Source organism: Mauremys reevesii, linkage group 1 (assembly GCF_016161935.1).
Source record: "Mauremys reevesii isolate NIE-2019 linkage group 1, ASM1616193v1, whole genome shotgun sequence".
Taxonomy (NCBI): Eukaryota; Metazoa; Chordata; order Testudines; family Geoemydidae; genus Mauremys; species Mauremys reevesii.
In genome coordinates, this window is record NC_052623.1 from 324,855,318 (window position 1) to 324,876,198 (window position 20,881).

At 38.0% G+C, this 20,881-nt stretch overlaps 1 protein-coding gene across 9 annotated transcripts in view; it reads left to right on the forward strand.

Moving 5' to 3' along the window:
- Positions 1 to 20,881, forward strand: part of BRD1 (bromodomain containing 1) — a 151,308-nt gene that overhangs the window by 118,536 nt on the left and 11,891 nt on the right. For 8 of the 9 annotated variants that reach the window (XM_039513980.1, XM_039513969.1, XM_039513990.1 and 5 more), the window contains 2 exons: positions 11,057 to 11,192; positions 12,624 to 12,751. In XM_039513980.1, the coding sequence (XP_039369914.1) occupies positions 11,057 to 11,192; positions 12,624 to 12,751 (264 nt within the window). Of the gene's footprint in view, positions 1 to 5,446; positions 5,665 to 11,056; positions 11,193 to 12,623; positions 12,752 to 20,881 lie in introns of those variants that run through there. The other variant, XM_039514021.1, reaches the window with a different exon arrangement.

Below are 20,881 nucleotides of genomic sequence, written 5' to 3' on the forward strand. Positions count from 1 at the left end.
GTGATATAGCTACTTCAACACACTCCTCTAAAGAACAAGAGAGTGGCTAGATGAACGCATCTATTGGACTAGCTATTGGACTAGCTTGACTTTTATTTTAGGGCTCTAGAAAAGAAGAGGGAAGAAAGGAACTTTACTGTTTTTTTGAGATGTTTTGGAGAGAGGGATTGAGAGCTCTCTTTGACCTGTCAGTCTCCCTGATTTTTGTCAAGCTATTAGCCTTCCTTATGTTGCATTCCCCCATAGAGACTTGTTATGTGTCCAAAAAGATTTTCATCCTCTTACTGGGAAGGAAGCATTCAAGTCTGTTGTAGAAAGTGTTGATGAAAAGGAAAAGCATATCCTCCAAACTTCCCAGTTACTACACAAGCATCTCCTTGGACAAGGATTAATTTAAATCTTACATTCAGAAACACCAGCCATTTCTCATATGGCTTGTGAAAATTATGGAATAGGAACAAGGGAAACTGTAGCCAGGCAGGACTTAAATAATTCTTTCACAAATGCCAGTACAGAAAAACGCACTTTTCAGGGCCTTTTTGTTTTGTTTCCCAGATGGATCAGAGGATTTTGGGCACTTGTTGACATTTTAAAAATACCTAAATAAGTTTTGGAGACCTGGGTTCTGGTTTTTGGTGCCAGTATTGCCTCTGCAAAAGTTACTGGAGCTCAAATCCAGTGCTGAAAGTTCAGCACCCAAAATTATGTTTAGATATAGATGAAAATATTAAAGTTTATGAAAGTGCACTTCATGGAGTTCTCCATTTCCCCACCAACATTACCAGTGGATTTGTTTGTGAGACATCTGTTGAATGTGGATGCGATGGTAAATACTGGAATTACTGAGACTTGCAATATAGAGGATATCAATATATAGTCCTCTTCCCTTCAACTTATTAGCCCATAGGCTCTTTACAAATTATTGTATGTTGTAGTCGTCTTCCTGATGTCAAAGCAATTCCATGTATACCTGTATTTTGTGTCACATTCTCGTCACAGCTGGATCACAAGGGAAGGCTGTTGCAAGGAGTCATACTTCTCAAAGAGAGAGAAATCCACAGGCCAGTGATAAACCAGCAGAAAGTCATCCTTATCCCATCTGAGAGAATTACTCACTTCATGGTGATTCTGGATGTGCTTTTAGGCTGAGCAGTTCTGTCCAATAGCACGTTCACGTAAATGGTTCATAGTGAAAGTTAAAATAAGAAAATGTAAGCCACATCCTTCTTGCAGTTTCTGCATTCAGTGGTCTCAGCAGGCGTAAGTGGTGCCTTGCACAAGGCTATATGTGTGGCCATATCAAAGACAATTGCATGGTAAAACTCTTTGTTTTAGAAAGACAGTATGCAAAGGATGGTAAAAGATTCTGTGCTTTGGTAAAGTACAGTGTGTTGTTTGCTTTTGTATTCAAAGGAAATTATCACAGCCTTAAATGTGGAACAGAGTGAAGACACTGAACATTCAGGCAGGAGTCATGGATTCTGCAGAAAGTAATAGAAAGCATAAACTTTCTTGAACATAAGGTGGAGCGTACATGCTTTCCAGAGCCAACTACAAAGCTGTCATTAAGCAGTCACCATCTTCTATTTAAAACTTACAGGAAGCATCTGCATCTACTTCATTCCAGTGGGCAGAGGTATATGTAGTCTCAGTTTAAGCAGTGCATATTAAACAGAAGCATAGGCAGACTGGCTTACTTGCTGCATATTGGACAAATGGAATTTACATTAAGAGACCGTTTAGTTGGAACAGATGGGTTACCCCAAAATTTAGACCTCCCATGACCACAGCTAAGAGAATAGATAAGGGAACTGAGACCCAGGAGAAACAAAAATAGTTGTCTCAGATCTGTTCTTCTTTGTCTTGCCATTGATTCTGCTCTCAAACAGTGTGTTAAAAGGACACCATCAACTTAAAATCTATTTTCAAAATACAAGTTGAAAGTAGTTTCAGGTAGTACACCTGCCCATGAATCCCCCAGCCACAATCATGTTTGTTTTATTAAAAAATGGTTCTTTACTCCTATGTAACTGTGAGAAATATCTTCATGAACAAAAGACAAAACTAACTACACAGAGGTAACAGTACACAAGATGCTGTCAAATGCACAAAGTAAATGTGTTGGAAAAATGTATTGCTCAGTGATAGGAGCTTTAGATATTACATGTAACATAGTAGGAAAAATATTTGCAGACAGAAGCATTTTAAAATGACCTTTTATCAGAGAACAAAATAGAATGGTCATGGATCAATCCAGTAGTCCCAAACTGGTCTTGCAGGCTGTGCTGCCCCAAATTGGGAGAATTTTCAGTGCTGGAACCAGTATAGCTGCCAATCAGGCACACCCTTCCCGTCATACTAGCTTTAGGCAGGATAAACCTCAAAGAGAATACAGGGGCAGGAGTTAACATCCTGCTGTTATGAAGAAAGGGCCTATGCCCCAAATTGGATAAAATACATGTACTTGTGCAAAGAAAAGGATTTTGGGCCCAGGGAGATTAACATCCTGCAGATTCTTCAGCTCTTATTGGAAAGCTTCTAGTTAGGTCTGAGTGTCAATTCATTAGAAGTACAAGTAATAACATTGAGCATTGCGGTTCAGTCTGATTTTTAACACACAGTTATCCATTCATTCATGCACTAGGTGCTGATTAATTCCTGGGCAATCAAGGAATGTTTCATTTGAAAGCCCGCCACACAGTGACAAACTAACTGTGTGAACTGTAAAACCTCTTGGAGCATTATCTATGGGACTCCCGTCCCCTCCCCCCCGTTTCAGTCATCTTCAGCAAAATATTGGATCTGGGGTTACTATTCACAGAAAATCAGTACTGTGCTTTTCACTAAGACAAGATTGCTGTATGAACTGTTTCAGATATGTACACTTTCAAAAGTTGCAGAGAAATGTCCTCTTCAACTTTTGTTCAGATTGCTACCTGAAGAAGAAACTGTGCTGGTTGCACACCTTAGGTTCATCTGCAAGCCATACGAGACACAACTAGCTATGTTAAGGAACTAGAGTTTACTAAACCACTGCAGCCTTCTAAGCTGAAGAAATCTAAACTGCAGCTATCTGGATTACCATTCCCACCTTTGCCATACACTACGTTGGATTTGCTGTCATATTGTGACTATCTTAACGTGTGAGGTTCTCCACGATGCAGAAATTAAAAGCTTTAAAAATGTGTATAGTTTTATATATTGTATATTTTTTTTCCTCCCAGAAACTTGGATTTTCTTATTTACCAGTAATACAGAATTGCTGGGCATGTCTTCATAAGGGAGTAAAATTTTACTTGCCTGTTAATTAGTTTTCCTCTAGGTAACATGTCCAGCAATCAGACTTTCCCTTTTATGATGAACTTCTATTTTCCTTTGTGGAAAACAGATATTGGAGTTCTAGTTGGAAATGTTATGTTTTTAAATTAATTAAAACGACAATTCCAGAAGAATCATTCATAAGGGGAAATTGATGTGGGCAAAGCAGGTCCTGTCGGACAGCTCTGAGACTGCTAGGCTCATCTAATCTAATGAAGAATTCTGGGCACTTGATATAAGGAAATATTAACAGGTAAGTCCTATTTTTCCAGCAAATGGCTCCTTTTAAAATGTGAGTATTCTGCATCAGTGCATCAAAATGGGAATATATTATGTTGGTTCTACTCTGCAAAAACATACAGGTAGGTATAAATACACAATTAACATGTGTGTGTTTTTTTTTTTTAATAAAAATGTGGAACATTTAGAATGGAAATTACCAAGGGTACAACTTAGTTTTTCTCCAGTTCTTTTTGCAGAAACCCGTATTTAATATTTGTATTTTATCATAATTCAGAAATAGGGGTCCCCATTCTGGTGTTAAATTTTCTTACACTGTTTACTTTCACTGCTTCCTGGCATAGATTATCCTAAATATTAACACCTCCTGGGTGAATCTTTTATTTTATCTGAGCCATATCTCACTGTAAAATACAAAGTAAAAGCCTGCAATCTATATTGATAGATAAGTTACATTTGTATTTATTGTTGCTTGTCATAGGTCGTGCAAACTTGAGCTGACTTAAATGAACTAAAATTATAAAGTTTTTAAACTCCTCCAAGCTGTGTGTGCTTTTCATGGTTTATACTGTATGTCCCTGACATCACAAGTACTTTCTTTCTGGTTGGAGCAGTCTCCTGGAAAACCCTTTTAAAACATTCTGTATTTAAGACCCTTCTGCTTGCGTATTCTACATTTTCTGTTTCTCTTCCACCACTTTTTTCTGGAATGTTTTTGAAAGTTTTCTGTAGATGTTGTCTCCTAACTCTCTGTCTCTCGCTCTCTCATTCATTTTAATTTTGTTTGCTGTTTGAGCATAATCCTGTCCTGTGGAAGATGCAATCTGATCAGTTGATTAGTTTTCACCTAGAAGTGTGCAGCTCAAAACATATTGTTTTTACAGAACAATCCTGGTGAGCTAGGGACTTTTCTTACAATTTCAGAGTTACTGTAGATATAATTGGATATAGGATTAATTTTTAAGCATTCTTTCTAAGAAATATACCTAAAATAATCACTTTTTTGATCATTCAAGTTGATGTTTGCTGAGTGTATTGACTAAATTTCCCATTTAGAAACTGAAAGGATTCTGTTGTACAGTATGTAGGCTACCAGTATCATTACATCTCAGGCTCATTCTGAGCTTTCTCTGCTTTCTTTGAACCGTAGTCAAAATTATGGGCAAAAATTGAAAATTCATTTCTTAAGCATTGTTTCTTCATCCCAGCTCTTGGGTACCCTCTTCAAGATTACAGTAACTTGCTCTGATTTGTCTGCCACCTCCGTTTGAGGTTCTCTGGACTCTGACATGCTCTGAGATTCACCAGTGTGCTCTGAACTTGAGGGGTGTATTTTAGCTGTCTGCAGTGCACTCCAAGGTTTACTGATGCAAATATATTTTCTCAAACTCTGAGACTAATCTGATGAGAACTTTATGGATGTCTTCCCAGGCTGTTGATGCAGTTTGAAAGTTATCACAGTTGTTTTCAGTAACTAGATATATTCAGATATTTGTAGACTTGGTTAGACTATTCCTTTATGTCTGTAGGTATATGCATAGGCAGTATAAAACCTCTTAAAATAGGGTCATCTGTCTTCTTATTCTCATTGGAAGGAATTTAGAAAATATCAAAACCAAGTTCTTGATGAGTATCACGCTTGCAAAAATTGTTTTCTGTGCTATCAATTTCTTATGTAAGTAATTTTCTTTTTCAACAATGAGCAACTGAATCTGAGTGAAGCCTCTGTTTTAGTCTTGCCTCTTGTGAAGCTTATATTAAGTATTAGTACATGGAACATTTGTGTAGTTTTCACTGTCTCTGGACACTGTGCTGCAAGGATAGCTTATTTATTTAAAAGCTTTGTTTCCTTTCAGTGAGACTTAATGGCTTTTTCACTGTCTTCCAGGTTCTCATATTAACTAATATCATGCTGGGTATTTATCTCTTTGGAGCCTAATTATTTTCTATTATCCTCAACACGGAATGGAATTCAATTAAATGATCATTTTGGAACGCAGAAAGACAATTACATTTCAAGTAATTATTTTGGATCATGTTGGAGACACCAGCCATCCTTAAAACAAAAACAAAAAACATGAACACTGTTGGAGGAAGTCTTTGACATATATGAACCTATGCTCTTCATTCAATATATTTCCCCATCTCCGTAAGTTATAAAGTTGTACATGTTACAATATATGTGACACAAATTGGTCGCAGTATTTTTTTTACCAATCCCCAGAGTCCTTACTCAGAGAACATGCTCTCTGAGGGTTGATTGGTTAAGAATGTTCCATCTTTGCCCTCCTACCTTCCCCTCCCACCAATCGAATCTTCCTTTGAGATTGGAAATAATGCATACAAAAAAATCCCATACCTACTTTTGGTACGTTATATTTTATAGAATTATATAGACTTATTAGAAGAAGTATCTGGCTAAGAGAGGTTCTGACTTCTGGTTATCCAGTATAAGTGCACAGATCAGGACTTGGTAGCCAGTCATTTCTAAAGCGTATGAAACTATTTTTATATAAACAGTGATGCACTGTAAGCGGCATACAGATGTACCCAGGTATAACAACACACCTTATCCTGGACTAATGCTTACATATCCATCAAGCTGTGCATAATAAGGCTTGACTTGCATTGGAAGGAAATTGGTTACATGAATTCTGCTGGTTGCTTGTTCTTTGTGTCAGCAGAACCTCAGAATGAGATTGCAGCCTTAAATGCACAACCTTGTATGTTTTTGGTAGTATTTTGTATACTCTTAACATATATTGCCCTCCAAACTTTTGTATTTTTCCTTTCCTTGTCCCTGCCTCTGCTCTGTCGTCTTTGCATTTTACCTCTTCCTGCTTCACTGAATATGTTTAGATGTACACAGGATTCTACCTAGCTTGCAGGCAGTGTTTTATTTTTAATTGCAGTATTCATAATTACAATAGCTGAAAATTTACTTCCCTAAATGATCAACGTTGGAGAAACCCAGAAGTAACTAGTGGATTCAATTTGAATTTATTTATTTATTTCTAGCCTAAACTGTTCTACAGTTTTGTAAATTTTTAAAATGTATTTTGAAGTATCCATGTCATTGGTGTTTACTCTGTGATTTACATGGAAACTAATGTTGCTTATAAATTGTACTGTCTCTAGAAAGGTCTCTTATTTATTAAGAGTGGGAGCAGTAGTGACCGCTTACACTTAAAATTGCTAACAGTTTGCACTTGTTTAAAACTTTCTGCAAATTTCACTTATCGGGCTGAAAAGTTTTGCATTTGGTCTTTACCTAAAACTATTGGGGGGCGGGATTGTTTTTGTTTTCTGTTTTGTGAAAGTCAGAATGTAAAGAAATTGCATAGACTGCTTTGAATAGTTCTATAGCTGATGAAACTGGGGGTTGAAAGTTGAAGTAGTGGGTGGAAATAGCTGCCACCAAGGTGTGACTTTTCCTTGTTGCATAGAAAGCTAGTTTTAATGTGACCAAGTTATGGGCTTTTGAAAATTGAGTGCATAGCATACACAGCTGATTTAATAGACTTGTAAAGTGCAAAGGAGGGCAAAACTAAGATTCCTCCAAAGCCTTTTCTTTAGTGGACTGAACTTGTAAGATGCAAATGGATTGAGAGGAGATTCCTGCGTGCTTTACAGGAGGGAGCCTTGTCCTGATGTATCTTGTAACTGCCTAATATTTGCGGGAGATCCACAACACTCCTCTGGCTGGCCCAGGCCAGCTAACTCTGGTTTGGGCTGTTGGGTTAAAATTGCAGTGTAGATGTTCGGGCTTAGGGTGGAGCCCAGGCCCTGAGACCCAATCCCCTCACAGGGTATCAGAGCCTAGGGTGCACCCTGAGTCAGAAAGTCTGCACTGCAGTTCTTAGCCTCACAACCTGAGCCCATCAAAGAAGCTGAGTTCCGAGATTTAGTGCCACAGATTTTTATTTTTATTTTTTTATTGCAGTATAGACATACCCTGGATTTCCTCCTGTTCATGGAACAGAGCTTCCTGGGTGTCTAGCCAAGCAATTCCAGTTAATAGAATTTAAATGTGGTATTACTACTATGTTTATTTCTTTTTTTACAAGCCAAAGATGCTTTGGAGTACTTAGAAAATTGTGGGGATGAAATTTTATCATCCAGTTATGAAGTCACAATACAGATTTGCAACTAGATAACAACAATCTTGCCATTTTAGTTTCAAAGATTTAATGAGACTGTCTCTTTTTAAAATGCCCTTTTTTAACTTTTGAAAAGTAGATGTTGTGGAGTTATTTGTCATTTAGGATTTGGTATTCATTTAGTGGGATTACTGTGAACAGCTTCTGAAGATGAAATAGGTTAAATTTGAGCTTTTCACAAAAAGATAAAGAGAAATAGCTAAATATTTCCTGATTAGTGCTATTGCACTTTGTAGAGTTTCCCTTTATTTGACTCTCTTAGATCATACTACTACTAAGCCCCAAGTAGATTTTTAATCTTACCGGGGTGGGATTCTAACTGTCTCAGAATGCAGCTCTAATTAAACTGTAGCTACCGGTCTTATTTTATGGAGCTTTCTGCCAGGAATTGAAGACTCAGTAACAATTGTGATGTGTGTTGGGTTTGTTTTCTTTTTGTTGTTAAAGACCCGCCCTGGACCCCGTTGGAAGTTTGCTAGATATAATGTTAAAAATATCGTGTTGGTGAAGTAAAAAAACAATGAAACCCACTCAAATTCTTTATCCTAGGAAGGCCCTGCAGATGAAAATGTACAGTTCCAACTACAGGTGGCACAGATACCAATAAGGCCAGACTTTTTTATTTAAGCCACATTATACAGTAGCATGTTATGCTACTGTAACCTTGCAAGGGTGCTTATACAGATTTCCTCTTGCTTTCCTGTTCATTAAAGGGCTAGGAACTCAGCCCTATATCTGATAAATTAAGTTGTGGAAACAGCTCTGATTTACATCCTGACCCCACAGCACTAGGATTGATCTGTGAGCCAACATCTGTTAACTTCTTTAGTAGCCTAATGATTGTGTAATTTATATTTCTGGTTTGTGGCCACGATGCAAAACAAACAAATTGGCAAAACTTTATTTAAGACTAGGTCTGTCTACCTGCTGACAAATATCCTACAATGAAAGGATAACCTGTGGAAACCTGTTATTAGTCATTCTCAGTAAGGCTTCATATCCTTTGATTAAAACATTTCATATAGGCATCCTCTTAAATCACTCTTGCTTTGAAGGAATTTTCAGCAGCATTAAGGTTAATCTCCTGGAACTACCTGCACTGACTGGCTGAAACATGATAAAAATGAGCATGATAAAGGGTTGATTAATAATTTACAATTTAGGGCTTAATGACACTGATAAAATAATGACTTTATTCTCCTCTTCCTCCTCCTTATAGCATGTATATAGTTTTGTAGTGAGGAACATTAAAAAACATTGTATATTTAATGACTTGGACAGATCCAGTGGAGAATTCCAAAAGACACTACAAGTTTCTGAATGGGAAGAATGATAGAAAAGTGAAAAATGAAAAAGTAATCTCTTCTTATTTTTAATTTGTTCATCTTTTAAATATAAAGGTAGCAGACTATAACAGTCTGTTTTTAAAGCATTGGATTGGTGCGTTTTTTTACATTTTCTATACAAATCTAAATACTTTGATACATAGAGGTTTCAAGAATTATGCTGAGAAGAGCTTCTGTGTGAAAACACCATAGGATAGAGTTGGATAGTATCAAATAAAATAGGCCGCTAATACAAAAAGATCTGATTAGTCAGTGACTTTGGGAAGGCTTGGGAAGTGGCATTTCTAGTTAGTAGTGAAATGAATTAGAATATGGTAAAGTAACAAGTAACTCTACATGTGATCCGCCTTAATCTTTACTACTGTGCAGTATGTAATAAGGGGTTTTTTTTGCACTTACTACTTTTCATAGTTTTCCTGTCAATTTCGTTGCACTTTTCCAAAATACAGAAGAATCTCCTAAGGCAAATTAGAAAATTTAAATAAGACAGAAGACTTGAGAAACTTCTTTAGGAACTTCTGCCTATGAAATGAGGGTTCTGATATCCTTTATAGCATGCAGAATGGCTGTTTTTTACAGTTTCGATTTAAAAGTGCAAAATGTCACAACTTTGCACATGTGATTTAAATAAAAAATTGAATGTACATCATCTTGTATGTCAAGAAAATAAGCATGTTCTCCGAAGTCCTACTTAAGAATAAAATTAGATAATTCTAGAGGATCTCAAGGCCCATATCAGCTAGCTGGACACTGGTTCCTTTAGCTCACTGGTCCCCAAACTTTTTACATCATGCGCCCCCCACCCTTACCCCTATCCATGACCCCCCTCCTCCTCCCAGAGCTGGGCACAGGAGCGGTGGCACAGCTCTGGAAAGGGAGCCCACAGATGGGGGTAAGGGGGCTGAGGCTGGGGCCACAGCTAGGGGGGCTGGTCTGGGCCCCAGCTGCGCCTCCCTGAACTTCCCTAGGTGGGTGCATCCCACAGTTTGAGGACCTCTGCTTTAGCTTAATTTGCTCCATTTTTGTTGAAGTTCTTCCTGAGTCTACTTTGAGTCACATCTGTTTAAAATACAGAGTTTTTAAGAAATGTTTTTCTCATAGGATCCTATACAGATACACACTTTATTTAAGTAAAGAATGCTGTTTAAACACAGACAAATGAAGAATCTTGAATACAGACTGGATGAATAAGCAAATAGATGCAAGATTTATGGTGGCCCAGTTATAAAATTCTCAGATTGGTAGCTTGAGCATTCTATATGTTTTCTACTACATTGTCCTCATCAGAACCCTGAAACAAAACACACAAACTATGGTGAAAAGACAGCAGACAACAACTGAATTTACATTATTAATTTTGATACAGAAGTAGATTAAATATTCTCTTAATAGTCTTAAATCTGGATTCTCGTTGAAATATATTATTCTGAAATAGGTTTTCAGGACCTGATTATAGTGGAAAGACTCCCATTGACTCAGTGGACATTGGATAGGGCCCTTAATTAATCACCACTACTGGTTACTTTGAGCATTGAAGGACTATTTTCAGCACTTCTTGTCTTGCAATTTACAGATTTTAAGTACATTAAAGTTTTATATAGAGGGTTTTTTATTTTATTTTTTTAAAGAGTCTGCAAGTTTTGTAACACTTTTTGTTCCTTGGTTCAAGATTAACTACCCAATGCAGTTCTTATTGAAGTATGACATATGGGGAATATTTTTTGATGTGCCATTGTGCACATCTTGTAATATAATCTTCATCTTTTCCTTGTTACCTGAAATCAACTTCCTGTTTCTTAACATCTGGACTACACATACTTTGCCTGATCTTTCATTTTTGAAAATGAAACATTTCATTTTTTCTTTTACTCACATCACAGTCACTTAACAGATGCGGACCAAAAATTATATAAAAACATGTATTTAGACTTGTATAAAAACAAAATGCAATTTAAAATTCTGTGTAATGTATACCTCTCATTTACATTATAGGCCTATCAAATGGTTTTGGAGATGGAAGTAAAGAGAGAGAGTTAGATGATGCTCCAGGAAGAAAAGTTGAACCTCGTCGCCGCTGTGCATCTGAATCTAGCATATCCTCCAGTAACAGCCTTTTATGTAATTCAAGGTAAAAATGTGACTTTTTTTTTTGCCCTTGTAAACAGTTTTTTTTAGTTTAAATAAAGAACTATAAGCATGTACCAGTAGACTAAAAAGTATGCCCTAAACTGGAGCAACAACACACACACGTCTGGTTTAAAAAAAAAAGAAAGTTTAACTTCTCATTTTTAGGTTTCAAAATTAACACAACATTGAGGTTCACATCTTTTGAAATAATTATTTCACGCTTTCTGCAAAATCAGAAAGCCAGCACTGCCTCAGTTAACACTAATGGCTAGAAACTTTTTTTTTCCCTATTAATGAAGGCGTAAATTCTAGAGCCCAATTTTATAGCAGGGGGTGAATTACATAGCAAATTCCATGGCCATTGAACCAGGGAGTAATTCATGCAGTGACCATAGTTCTTAATTGCATTTCTTGAAATGGCTGTCCATATGAATCCACTCTCATTTCTCACCTTCCCTCCTTTTTTCGTATCTCTTGTTAAGGGTTCCTGAACTAGAGAAATGAAATGAAATGGCAATTGGGCTGCACCCGCATTTGTGCATTTATGTCCCAGAGCAAGAGGGTAGGGTGGGTGAACGTGGGGCTTCACTTGAATCTTGAAAGCTTGCTTGAAAGTTCCAAGCTTGCTCACCAGTGGTGCATATCTCCCAGGAATGTGACTTGACTTGGCAGTCATCTGGAAGAACCAGAGTTGCTTTAATAAGTAACCATTTTTCTGCTGTGTACTCTTAAGTTCGCCATCAATGTTGGACTGCTTAAGAGGATAGGTTTAACATGTTCATGCCCAAAAATTTGATTTGCATAGCATAAGGAAATTTCATATTGCATTCCTTGAGGATGAGCGATACATTGTGAATGCAGTTCAAAATAATTTCTGGTCAAATTGCTAAAATCTTTAAAGTAAAAATGCAGGACTGTGCAAAATTTATCCATGGGAAAATATCTATAGTTCAGTGATTTTTCTGAACATCACTTTTTGGGAGCGTGGAGGAGAAGGAATTCTTCTTACCTAGTTAGATTTTCTTTTTTATCAGTACAAGTTGAATCAATCAATTTGTACGTGTTGTCAGGCTATACTGAAAGAAAACACTTGATGTGGTTTTAATCTGGCTGCAACTTTATTATTAGATGTTGAGGACTACCCAGCAGATAAAAGCATACAGTACAGGTAACTCCATGATCACTCAATATGTACCCCAGAGGCTTCTGCCAGCCCCCTTCCATCCAGGTCCCCCAGCCAAACCATTGCTGGGAACTTACCATCCCTGCTTAAGGTGAGTGCGGTCATTCTGTGAAATGCAGTAGAATTTACTATTCACCTTTTAGGTAATTGTAGCGACATATGAGTACTATATCTTATTTCCAAAGATTTTGATGGAGGGGAGTGAGCATACTAGTTTTCCAGTAACATTTAATATTTATACCTCTGCAGTTTTAGCTTGCCAAAGTGTGGTAAAGGCAAACCAGCGCTTATACGAAGACACACCTTGGAAGACCGAAGTGAGTTGATATCATGCATTGAAAATGGAAACTACGCAAAAGCAGCAAGAATTGCAGCTGGTAACTATAATAATTGTATTCTTAAAGTACACTGTTATAAGCCAAGCTACTTAGAGCCAGATTCTGACATCCTTATTTGCATTATATAGTATCTTACTCAACAAGTAACCAGTTGATTTCACTGACACTGTTCCTAAAGTCAGGGTGTAAGAATCTGACCCATAGAAAATTACTAATTCTGTTTTGGAATATTTAACTTTTAAATGTGTTTTTAAAAGAAACCAGGAGTAACAGCTGATCAAATTTGGTCTTGCTTTATTCATGCATGTAGTCTCTTTGAAGTAAATAAGGCTACTCAAGTAATGCAAGCAGAATTTGGTTCCAAATCTTATCTACAATTGTATTCCGTCATCGGGCATATTAAATATTCAGTGCATAATTAAAGAATTAATGTCTTCATCTGTCTCTCTTTGATGTGCTTATTTTTATATAAACTTGTGTTATTATGAAAAACATAAAAAAGGGAAGTGAAAAGACAGAATTGTAACACAAGCTCTAAGTAATGTTCGTTACTTTAATTATTTGATTGGAGGGCTTAATGGCATTTGAGATACTTGATGGCAGACTGGTATTTCACATGTATTAGAGCTCTACAGATTTATATATTCAACAGATTAGTGCAGAACAAAATAACTCAGTAGTCCAAGGGTAGGCAACCTATGGCACGTGGCTGAAGGTGGCACGCGAGCTGATTTTCATTGGCATTCACACTGCCTGGGTCCTGGCCGCTGGTCCGGGGAGCTCTGCATTTTAATTTAATTTTAAATGAAGCTGCTTAAACATTTTAAAAACCTTATTTACTTTACATACAACAATAGTTTAGTTATATATTATAGACTTATAGAAAGAGACCTTCTAAAAATGTTTAAATGTATTACTGGCACGCAAAACCTTAAATTAGAGTAAATAAATGAAGACTCGGCACACCACTTCTGAAAGGTTGCCAACCCCTGCAGTAGTCTGAGGAAATAATAGGTGTAGTGATGGAATAAACATCTAACAGGTATAATAGGTTGTGAAAAATGAATGGATAATTTTTTCTTTATCAGTTTCCTTATTTTTCATGTTATTACATGGCTTATCCTTTCCTTCCCATCTCTTCCTCCTTCAAGCTCACAGCTTCTCTACTTCAACAGCTACTTACGGGCAGTTTTACATTTAGTTTTTTCATTTTGAGTTGGTTTTCACTCGTCGTCCTCCCTTCACACCCAGCTCTTAGTTGTGTGTTGCTTGCTCCTCCTCCTGTCTCTGTTCTAATGTGCTGGTGAGCTGTGCTGAAATAACTCTGAGGCAAATGCCGTTTAATAGAGCCAGAATAAATACTGAATTGGTATTTATTGCTGCATTTTCTCTTATATGAGGTGATTTCAGCGTCCTTTACCAATCAGTGTCTTTGGTACCTTATGGAAGCTAGACAGAGAGGGAGATGTAGTGAAATGTCCTGTTTCCATCCAATGAACTACAACAAAAGTTAACTCTGAGGCCATGGTTTGACTACCCACTGTATGCTACAGTTCAGTACAAAATATGTTAAAACATAACTTTTGTTATTTAAGACCGAGGTTTTCAAAAGTGACCAGCGATTTTGGGGTGTCTCAATTTTTGGCCAAAACTGTGATGCCTTCCTGGTCCTGATTTTTCAGGAGGTTTGTGCTCAGCTTTTTCTGAAAATGGGACACCTTTAAGGCATCCAGTGTCACTTGTGAAAATGCTGACTTAAATTAAATGCACAAAATAGAAATAATGGCTCCCCCAGAAACCTTAATGGAGGCCAAGTGCATTCATTGTAATTTTTTTTAATAGCTTATGCTGTTTTAACAGTTTCAGAACTGCCTAGAGTACGTAGTACATGGAGTAAAATGAACTTCAAGTACTGCCTCAAAACCCCCAGTACAGTATTTTGAAATGTTGAAATTGTAGTGGAATGTCTTTTTACATTGATCTATATGTGTAATCATAATAAAAAGTAATGTATTTCAGTGTACCCCCCCCCCCACACACACACACAAATAGTGGACCCAATTAAAGTACATTCTCATTCTAGAGATTTTACCAGGTCTAGTAGTATCCCTCACCTTGAGTAAAGGGAATACCTTTGAAACCTTTACTCTTTTTCTAAAATCAAAATAAACTTTAAGTGTACCCTCTGCTTGAATGTAGAATTCCAGTGCACTCCATTTATAAGAATCACTGATGTAAGAATCTACTGCATACAGTGATCAAAACCACTGGGACAAAATCATTCCTATACTAACCTACACTCCATTTGTAAGAATCAGTGGCTTATAAGAATCAAATAATCTGCAATAGGTGTGATTCTTATAAAAGGAGTGCACTGTGTATATATTATGGAGGGCACTAATTATGGCTCTGTAGTTAAGGTTGTGTTGAGTTTTACACATTTATTTATATAGTATGCATAAACTATGCTAAGAGAACATTATTAAGTTGCCAAGTAAAGTTAGGAAATGCCAGAATTAAGACCACTTGGGCAACCTTAATTTGACCGCTTGTGTCTGCGGTCTTTAATGACATGTTCACTTACTATTTTTTTCACAGAACTCCTGCCTCATTCAAGGACAGGACAGATAGCACTCAATTAATGAGCGGCTATTCAATATTTTATTTTTTCCTCATTATTCAGTGTGTGGCCTCGTGCCTTATTCACTGCAACATATTCAGTCCCTGCTCTGAAGACAGAATTTCTCATTTCCTCAAGGGCTTTTCTATGTCCCTCTTCACAGTACTATGACTTCTTCACAAACATTGAATAAATATATTTTCACCAGACCCCTCTGAGGTGAGAGGATGGTGTCATCCACAGTTTATAGGAGGGAAGCTGAGGAACAGAAAGAGTAAGGGCAAGTATCCACTAATTTTGGGTGCCCAGTTTGAGATGATTAGGTATGATTTTTCATAGTACTTAGCATTATTTAGCACTTTAAATGCTGAAAGCACTGCTCTTACTTCAGTTGCAGGTGAGAGTGCTCATTACTTCTGCAAATCAGGCCCCAAGGTATCAAGTTAGGCACCAGAAAATGAAAAGTTGGGTTTAAGTGACTTGCGCAGCAGAGGCCAGGATGGAATCCCATTCTCTAGGGAAGCATTTGACTGTCTTAACCATCCTTTCTCTTCTTTGTAGTCCTCTACCTCATTCACTATACTCCTTTCCATCTGCAGAAAGAGGGAGATCCTGGCACACATCTGCATAGAGTGCATCAAGTTGTAGCCCCTCTTCCAGGTCCTGTAGAACCTCTTACTGAGACTCTGGCTGCACTTCTCCCTGCACCTCCTGATCCTGGGATACCTGTCCATGGCCCCACAAAGTTGAAGGACCTCCTCATCAGACTCCTCCTGTTGATGACATCTATACATCATAATAGCAGGAGGAAGTTGGACAGGGGAATATTCTATTTCCTTTCCCTCATTCTGTCACACCTCCAAGCAGAGTTCCTCTGGGTGTTCTCCACTGACTCCTCAGATGCCTTTGAGGAGCATTGGGTGTTGTCAGGTGTGCTCTGCCCAGTGTTCCCTTACATTACCTGATTTTTGCTCTGTGACTTTCACTCCCATCCCTGTTTTTTCATTTGTTGTCCCCAATATTCAGTTGTAGCCCAGGTTCACTCCCCGCCCCCCACCCCCCTTGCTGGCTAAGGTAAAGTGTCTTTAGCTATTGGCAGGCTTAGGCCAGTTGTTTTCCTGGAACCACAGCAGATGCACCACCTAACTTCTGCAACAAATGAGGCACAGCCTCCTTTTCAACACAAATCTGATTCCACTGAATAAGGTGGAAAAAATAGTTTGTGATCATGTTAATTAAAGCCTATACCATGCATGCACACAAAAGGGCTGAATTCAAGTTGCACAAGCAGTCTTAATTCTTGGATTTCCAAGCTTTTGCCTGACTTTGCAGTCTTAATAATGCTCTCTTAACATTGTTCTATGTGTGTGTAATATCCTAGGTTTTTAAAAAGCAAACTGGAAATTCCATCATGTGGCATCATATTGATATCCACATTGTTCATCAGCAGGATTGGAATCTTAAGAGCCATCACCCAGACCGCTGCCACTTGAGCTAACAGAGTAACTGATTGCAACAGTGGGTTGTCTTCCTTTATGTGGACCCACACTAGAGGGGGATGGGACACACTTTGCCGGTGGATTTCATATTTACTTGGTGACAGCAGAGGAATGGTGAGACTCTGGAATCTTGGGTTCCATTCCAGGCTCTGGAGGGCTGTGTGCTCTAGTGAACACACTCTTTATCCCATTCTCACAAACTTGACCCCTTCTACTCCATCTCCTCCAGCCTCTACCCATCCTAGTCCTGTCTCCCTTCCCTACTCATAGTTCCTTTTCCCAGTTCCATTTTCTTTGCCTACCCAGTCCCAGTCTCCACTCCTCTATCTTTTCATCCTAGTCCCAATCTCCTTGCTCAGCCAATCCCAGTTCCCACTCTTCTATCCCAACTCCTTGTCCCCATCTCCTTGCTCAGACAGTCTAATCCCCCCACTTCCTGGCTCCTCATCTGATTTATCTCTCCCTTCTCTCTCTGTCTCACCACCACACTGGCTTCCAGTCCTCGTCTCCCTCCCCAAGTTTCTCATCCAGTCTCAGTCTTCCCCACTTGGCTCCTTGTCCTTGCCTTCCAACACACCCTCAGATTCCTAGTCCCAGTCCCTCCCCAGCCATTCCTCCCAATTCAGCTTTTTGGCCCCTCTGCATGCTGCCTGGGTGCCACAGGGAAGTCACTGAGAGCATGGGCGAGAGTTAGGTCTGCACTAAGAGCTGAGAGAGGTTCAAGCATGCTGAGTGAGTACTGACTCGAAGGAGAATTTAGCTGCTTAAATTAAAGTCTCTACTGAGCATGTGCAAACTGGGAAGGGGGGGTGGGGTTTCCAGAGGCTTGTAACTTGGCTAAATGTGGGTGGATTTTCACTAGGATGGCAGTAGGCACATCCCTTGCACCAAAGCTGCCTCCTGTCAAATTTCAAGTCCTTGCTCCACAGTAATAGAGCTTTTCAAAGAAAAGGTCACCAAGAATTTTTAACATTAGCATAACTATGTATTTTTCCCTAGCCTTTGTCTAAGAAATGGTTAAACCGTTTTAGCTGAAACTTTCCAAAAAAATTCAGCTTGAAGAAGATATGCAGCATGTAGAATTTCAGCCCAGTCAGTTAAAGCGCAGCTGCAGTCAAAAAACACCCCGTCCCCACCCAAAACCTAGGGGGTTTCCATTAGGAAAAGGATCCATAATAAGATATTGCGTGCGGATCTGATAGTCCCATCTCAAAAAAGATGTTTTGGAATTGGAAAAGGTACAGAGAAGGGCAACAAAAATTATTAGGGGTATGGAACAGCTTCCAGGTGAGGAGAGATTAAAAAGACTGGGACTTTTCAGCTTGGAAAAAAGACAACTAAGGAGGGATATGATGGAGGTCTATAAAATCTTGACTGTTATGGAGAAAGTGATTAAGGAAATACTATTTACTCCTTCACGTAACACAAGAACTAGGGGATGCCCAATGAAATTAATAGGCAGCAGATCTAAAACAAAAGGAAGTGCTTCTTCACACAACACAGTCAACTGTGGAACTCTTTGCCAGGGGATGTTGTGAAGGCCAAGACTATAACGGTTAAAAAAGGAAATAGATAATTTTATGGAGGATAGGTCCATCAATGGCTCTTAGCCAGGATGATTAGGGATGCAACAGTGTGTGTGTGTGTGTCCGTCCGTCCGTCGGTCCCCCTAGCCAGAAGCTGGGAGTGGACGGCGGGATGGGATCACTTGATGATTACCTATTCTGTTCATTCCCTCTGAAGCATTGGCCACTGTCGGAAGACAGGATACTAGGCTAGATGGACAATTGGTCTGACCCAGTATGACTGTTCTTATGTTCTTAAGTTTGGCAAAGTTCTAATGAACTGAAAATAGGGTCTTATAATGAGATGTGTCGAGCAACCTTAATAATAGGTGGTGCCACCAGCCCCACCTAGAACATGCAAATGGTTTGTGAATATGTAGTATATAATATTTTAAAATTAACCTCCAAATTCATTATTAATGAGTTGGTTTTTAAACTTTACAAAACTCAATTTCCTCATTTAGGACTGTACAGATACCAAGTTTGAAGTTTATAAATCAAAGCTGGTATCTCAACCATAGCTGTAGGACCCTTCAAACTCTTTATATTTTTTTCATTTCATAGGATTTTTATTTAAATCTTTTGACAACAGATTTCAGATTTTCTAGCAGTGTAAAATGCTATGACTACTAGCACAACAGGAATAAATGCAGTTTCTCTTCTAGTCTGGGGTAATCAGAATTTTCTCTTGTGGTAAGAGAAAATTACTGACCGTGCATTTTTATATAGCATCCCAATCACCAAAATAAGTAAGTGCTTATTAAAGAAAGTATTATCCATGAGACTTCACTGTTGGTCACATGTCCTGAGAATTCTTTTTGAGGGAGACTTGCCACATTCCACATGCATGCAACAAGAGCATATACGCTTTCTTAGCTTTTAAATCATGATTTCCTTTTCTTTTATGTTGACTTTGCAGCTGAGAGAAATGTAAGTTTCTTTACTGTTTTCCTTGTGTTAGCTTATTCTAAATAAAGAATAAATTCTAAATAAAGATCCTGTACTGTTCTTCACATAAGTTTAATAGATTTAGTTCTTTTAAGTGATCTATAAAATGTTGCCAGATTTTGTCTAAAAGATACATTATTTATAAGGCTATATTTAAATATATCTCGGTCCTGTATCTGCATTATTTGGGATCTTAATGAAGCTCAAGATGGAATTAAGAGAACGGAGCAATAGAGAATGTACCTAAACCAGTTTATCTGTCAATCATGCTGGAAATGACTGTTGACAATTTTGTTAGATTTGAAATCTTGGAAACTTGAAAACTATTGGCTTGGAATTAGCACAACTCTTTCCATAATATTCTTGGATATCTTCTTTCCTTAACCAAGCTCTTAAAAGGGTAGGTTATGATATCACCAGAACCCTAAAACTTATGTCTATCCTTATTGTTCTCTTGTCACTTATGTATTGAAAAATATTGTATGGTTTTGATAAAGAAAGTGTTACGTTTTGTATAAAATTTTCTTAATACTACCTTTTCTCATTTCTCAAAAAAATCTACAAAAGTTACATGTGAAGAAAATAAATAAGATCCTCCCACCCCCACCCCCCGGCTGAACGGTTTAGTATTAAAAAGTAGAATTGTGCCATCAAGAATAAATCAGTATAATGCAATCCTGAATTATGATGAAAGCCCTGATCCAAAGCCCATTGAAGTCAGTGGGAGTCTCACCGCCATTTAAAACTGCTGGGAAAACTGTCTTGGGTTCTGCTTTTTTTGCTTATATTGATACTGTAATAAATCATATTTCACAGTTGTGTTATTTGAGCTTTAAAACTTCTGACATCTTGGCCGTGACATGGTGATGAGTAGGTGACATGGAGATTTTTATCAATATGGCCAGTGTTTACAAAGTTGAGTGCCAAAAGTTAGTTACCCAAATAAGTGGCTGGCCTGATTTTTTTCCGAAGTACTGAGTGCCTACACCTCTGAAAATGAAGTATAATGGATTTAGATGCCCACATTTGAAAATTTTATCCAAGAAAACTATTACAACTTTTCTATGCTAAAAGTATATATTATTCTCTGACTTTCTACAGCATTTCCTGGGTACTTCTAGTGTTCAGAAAATAAACCACCATTCTTAGGAATTTTACAACAACCTTCTTGATCTTTACTGGGTGGGAAACATGTTCTTGTTATTGTTTTCACTAGAAGCATTACCCATTTCAAATCTGAAGAATGTATTTTTCCTTGACATGTCAAAAAATTCTTCTATTCAGTATGGCCCTGTTACCTGAAAATTGAAAATGACTGTAATTTCTCACAGTGTGGTGGGGTTTTTTTGTGCTCTTGTCAAAGTTTCATCTGCTACAACAATCAGGGTCTCAACTAACCCTGGAGCTCTGAGCCTCTTAATTTCCTTCTAGTTCTCTGAGCCCCATCCTACTTTCCCACATAAGAGATAAGAGGAATATCTTTGTCCCTCGCTCCCCATTCTCTGTTCCCACCCTCATCCCTGTAGATCTTTATAGG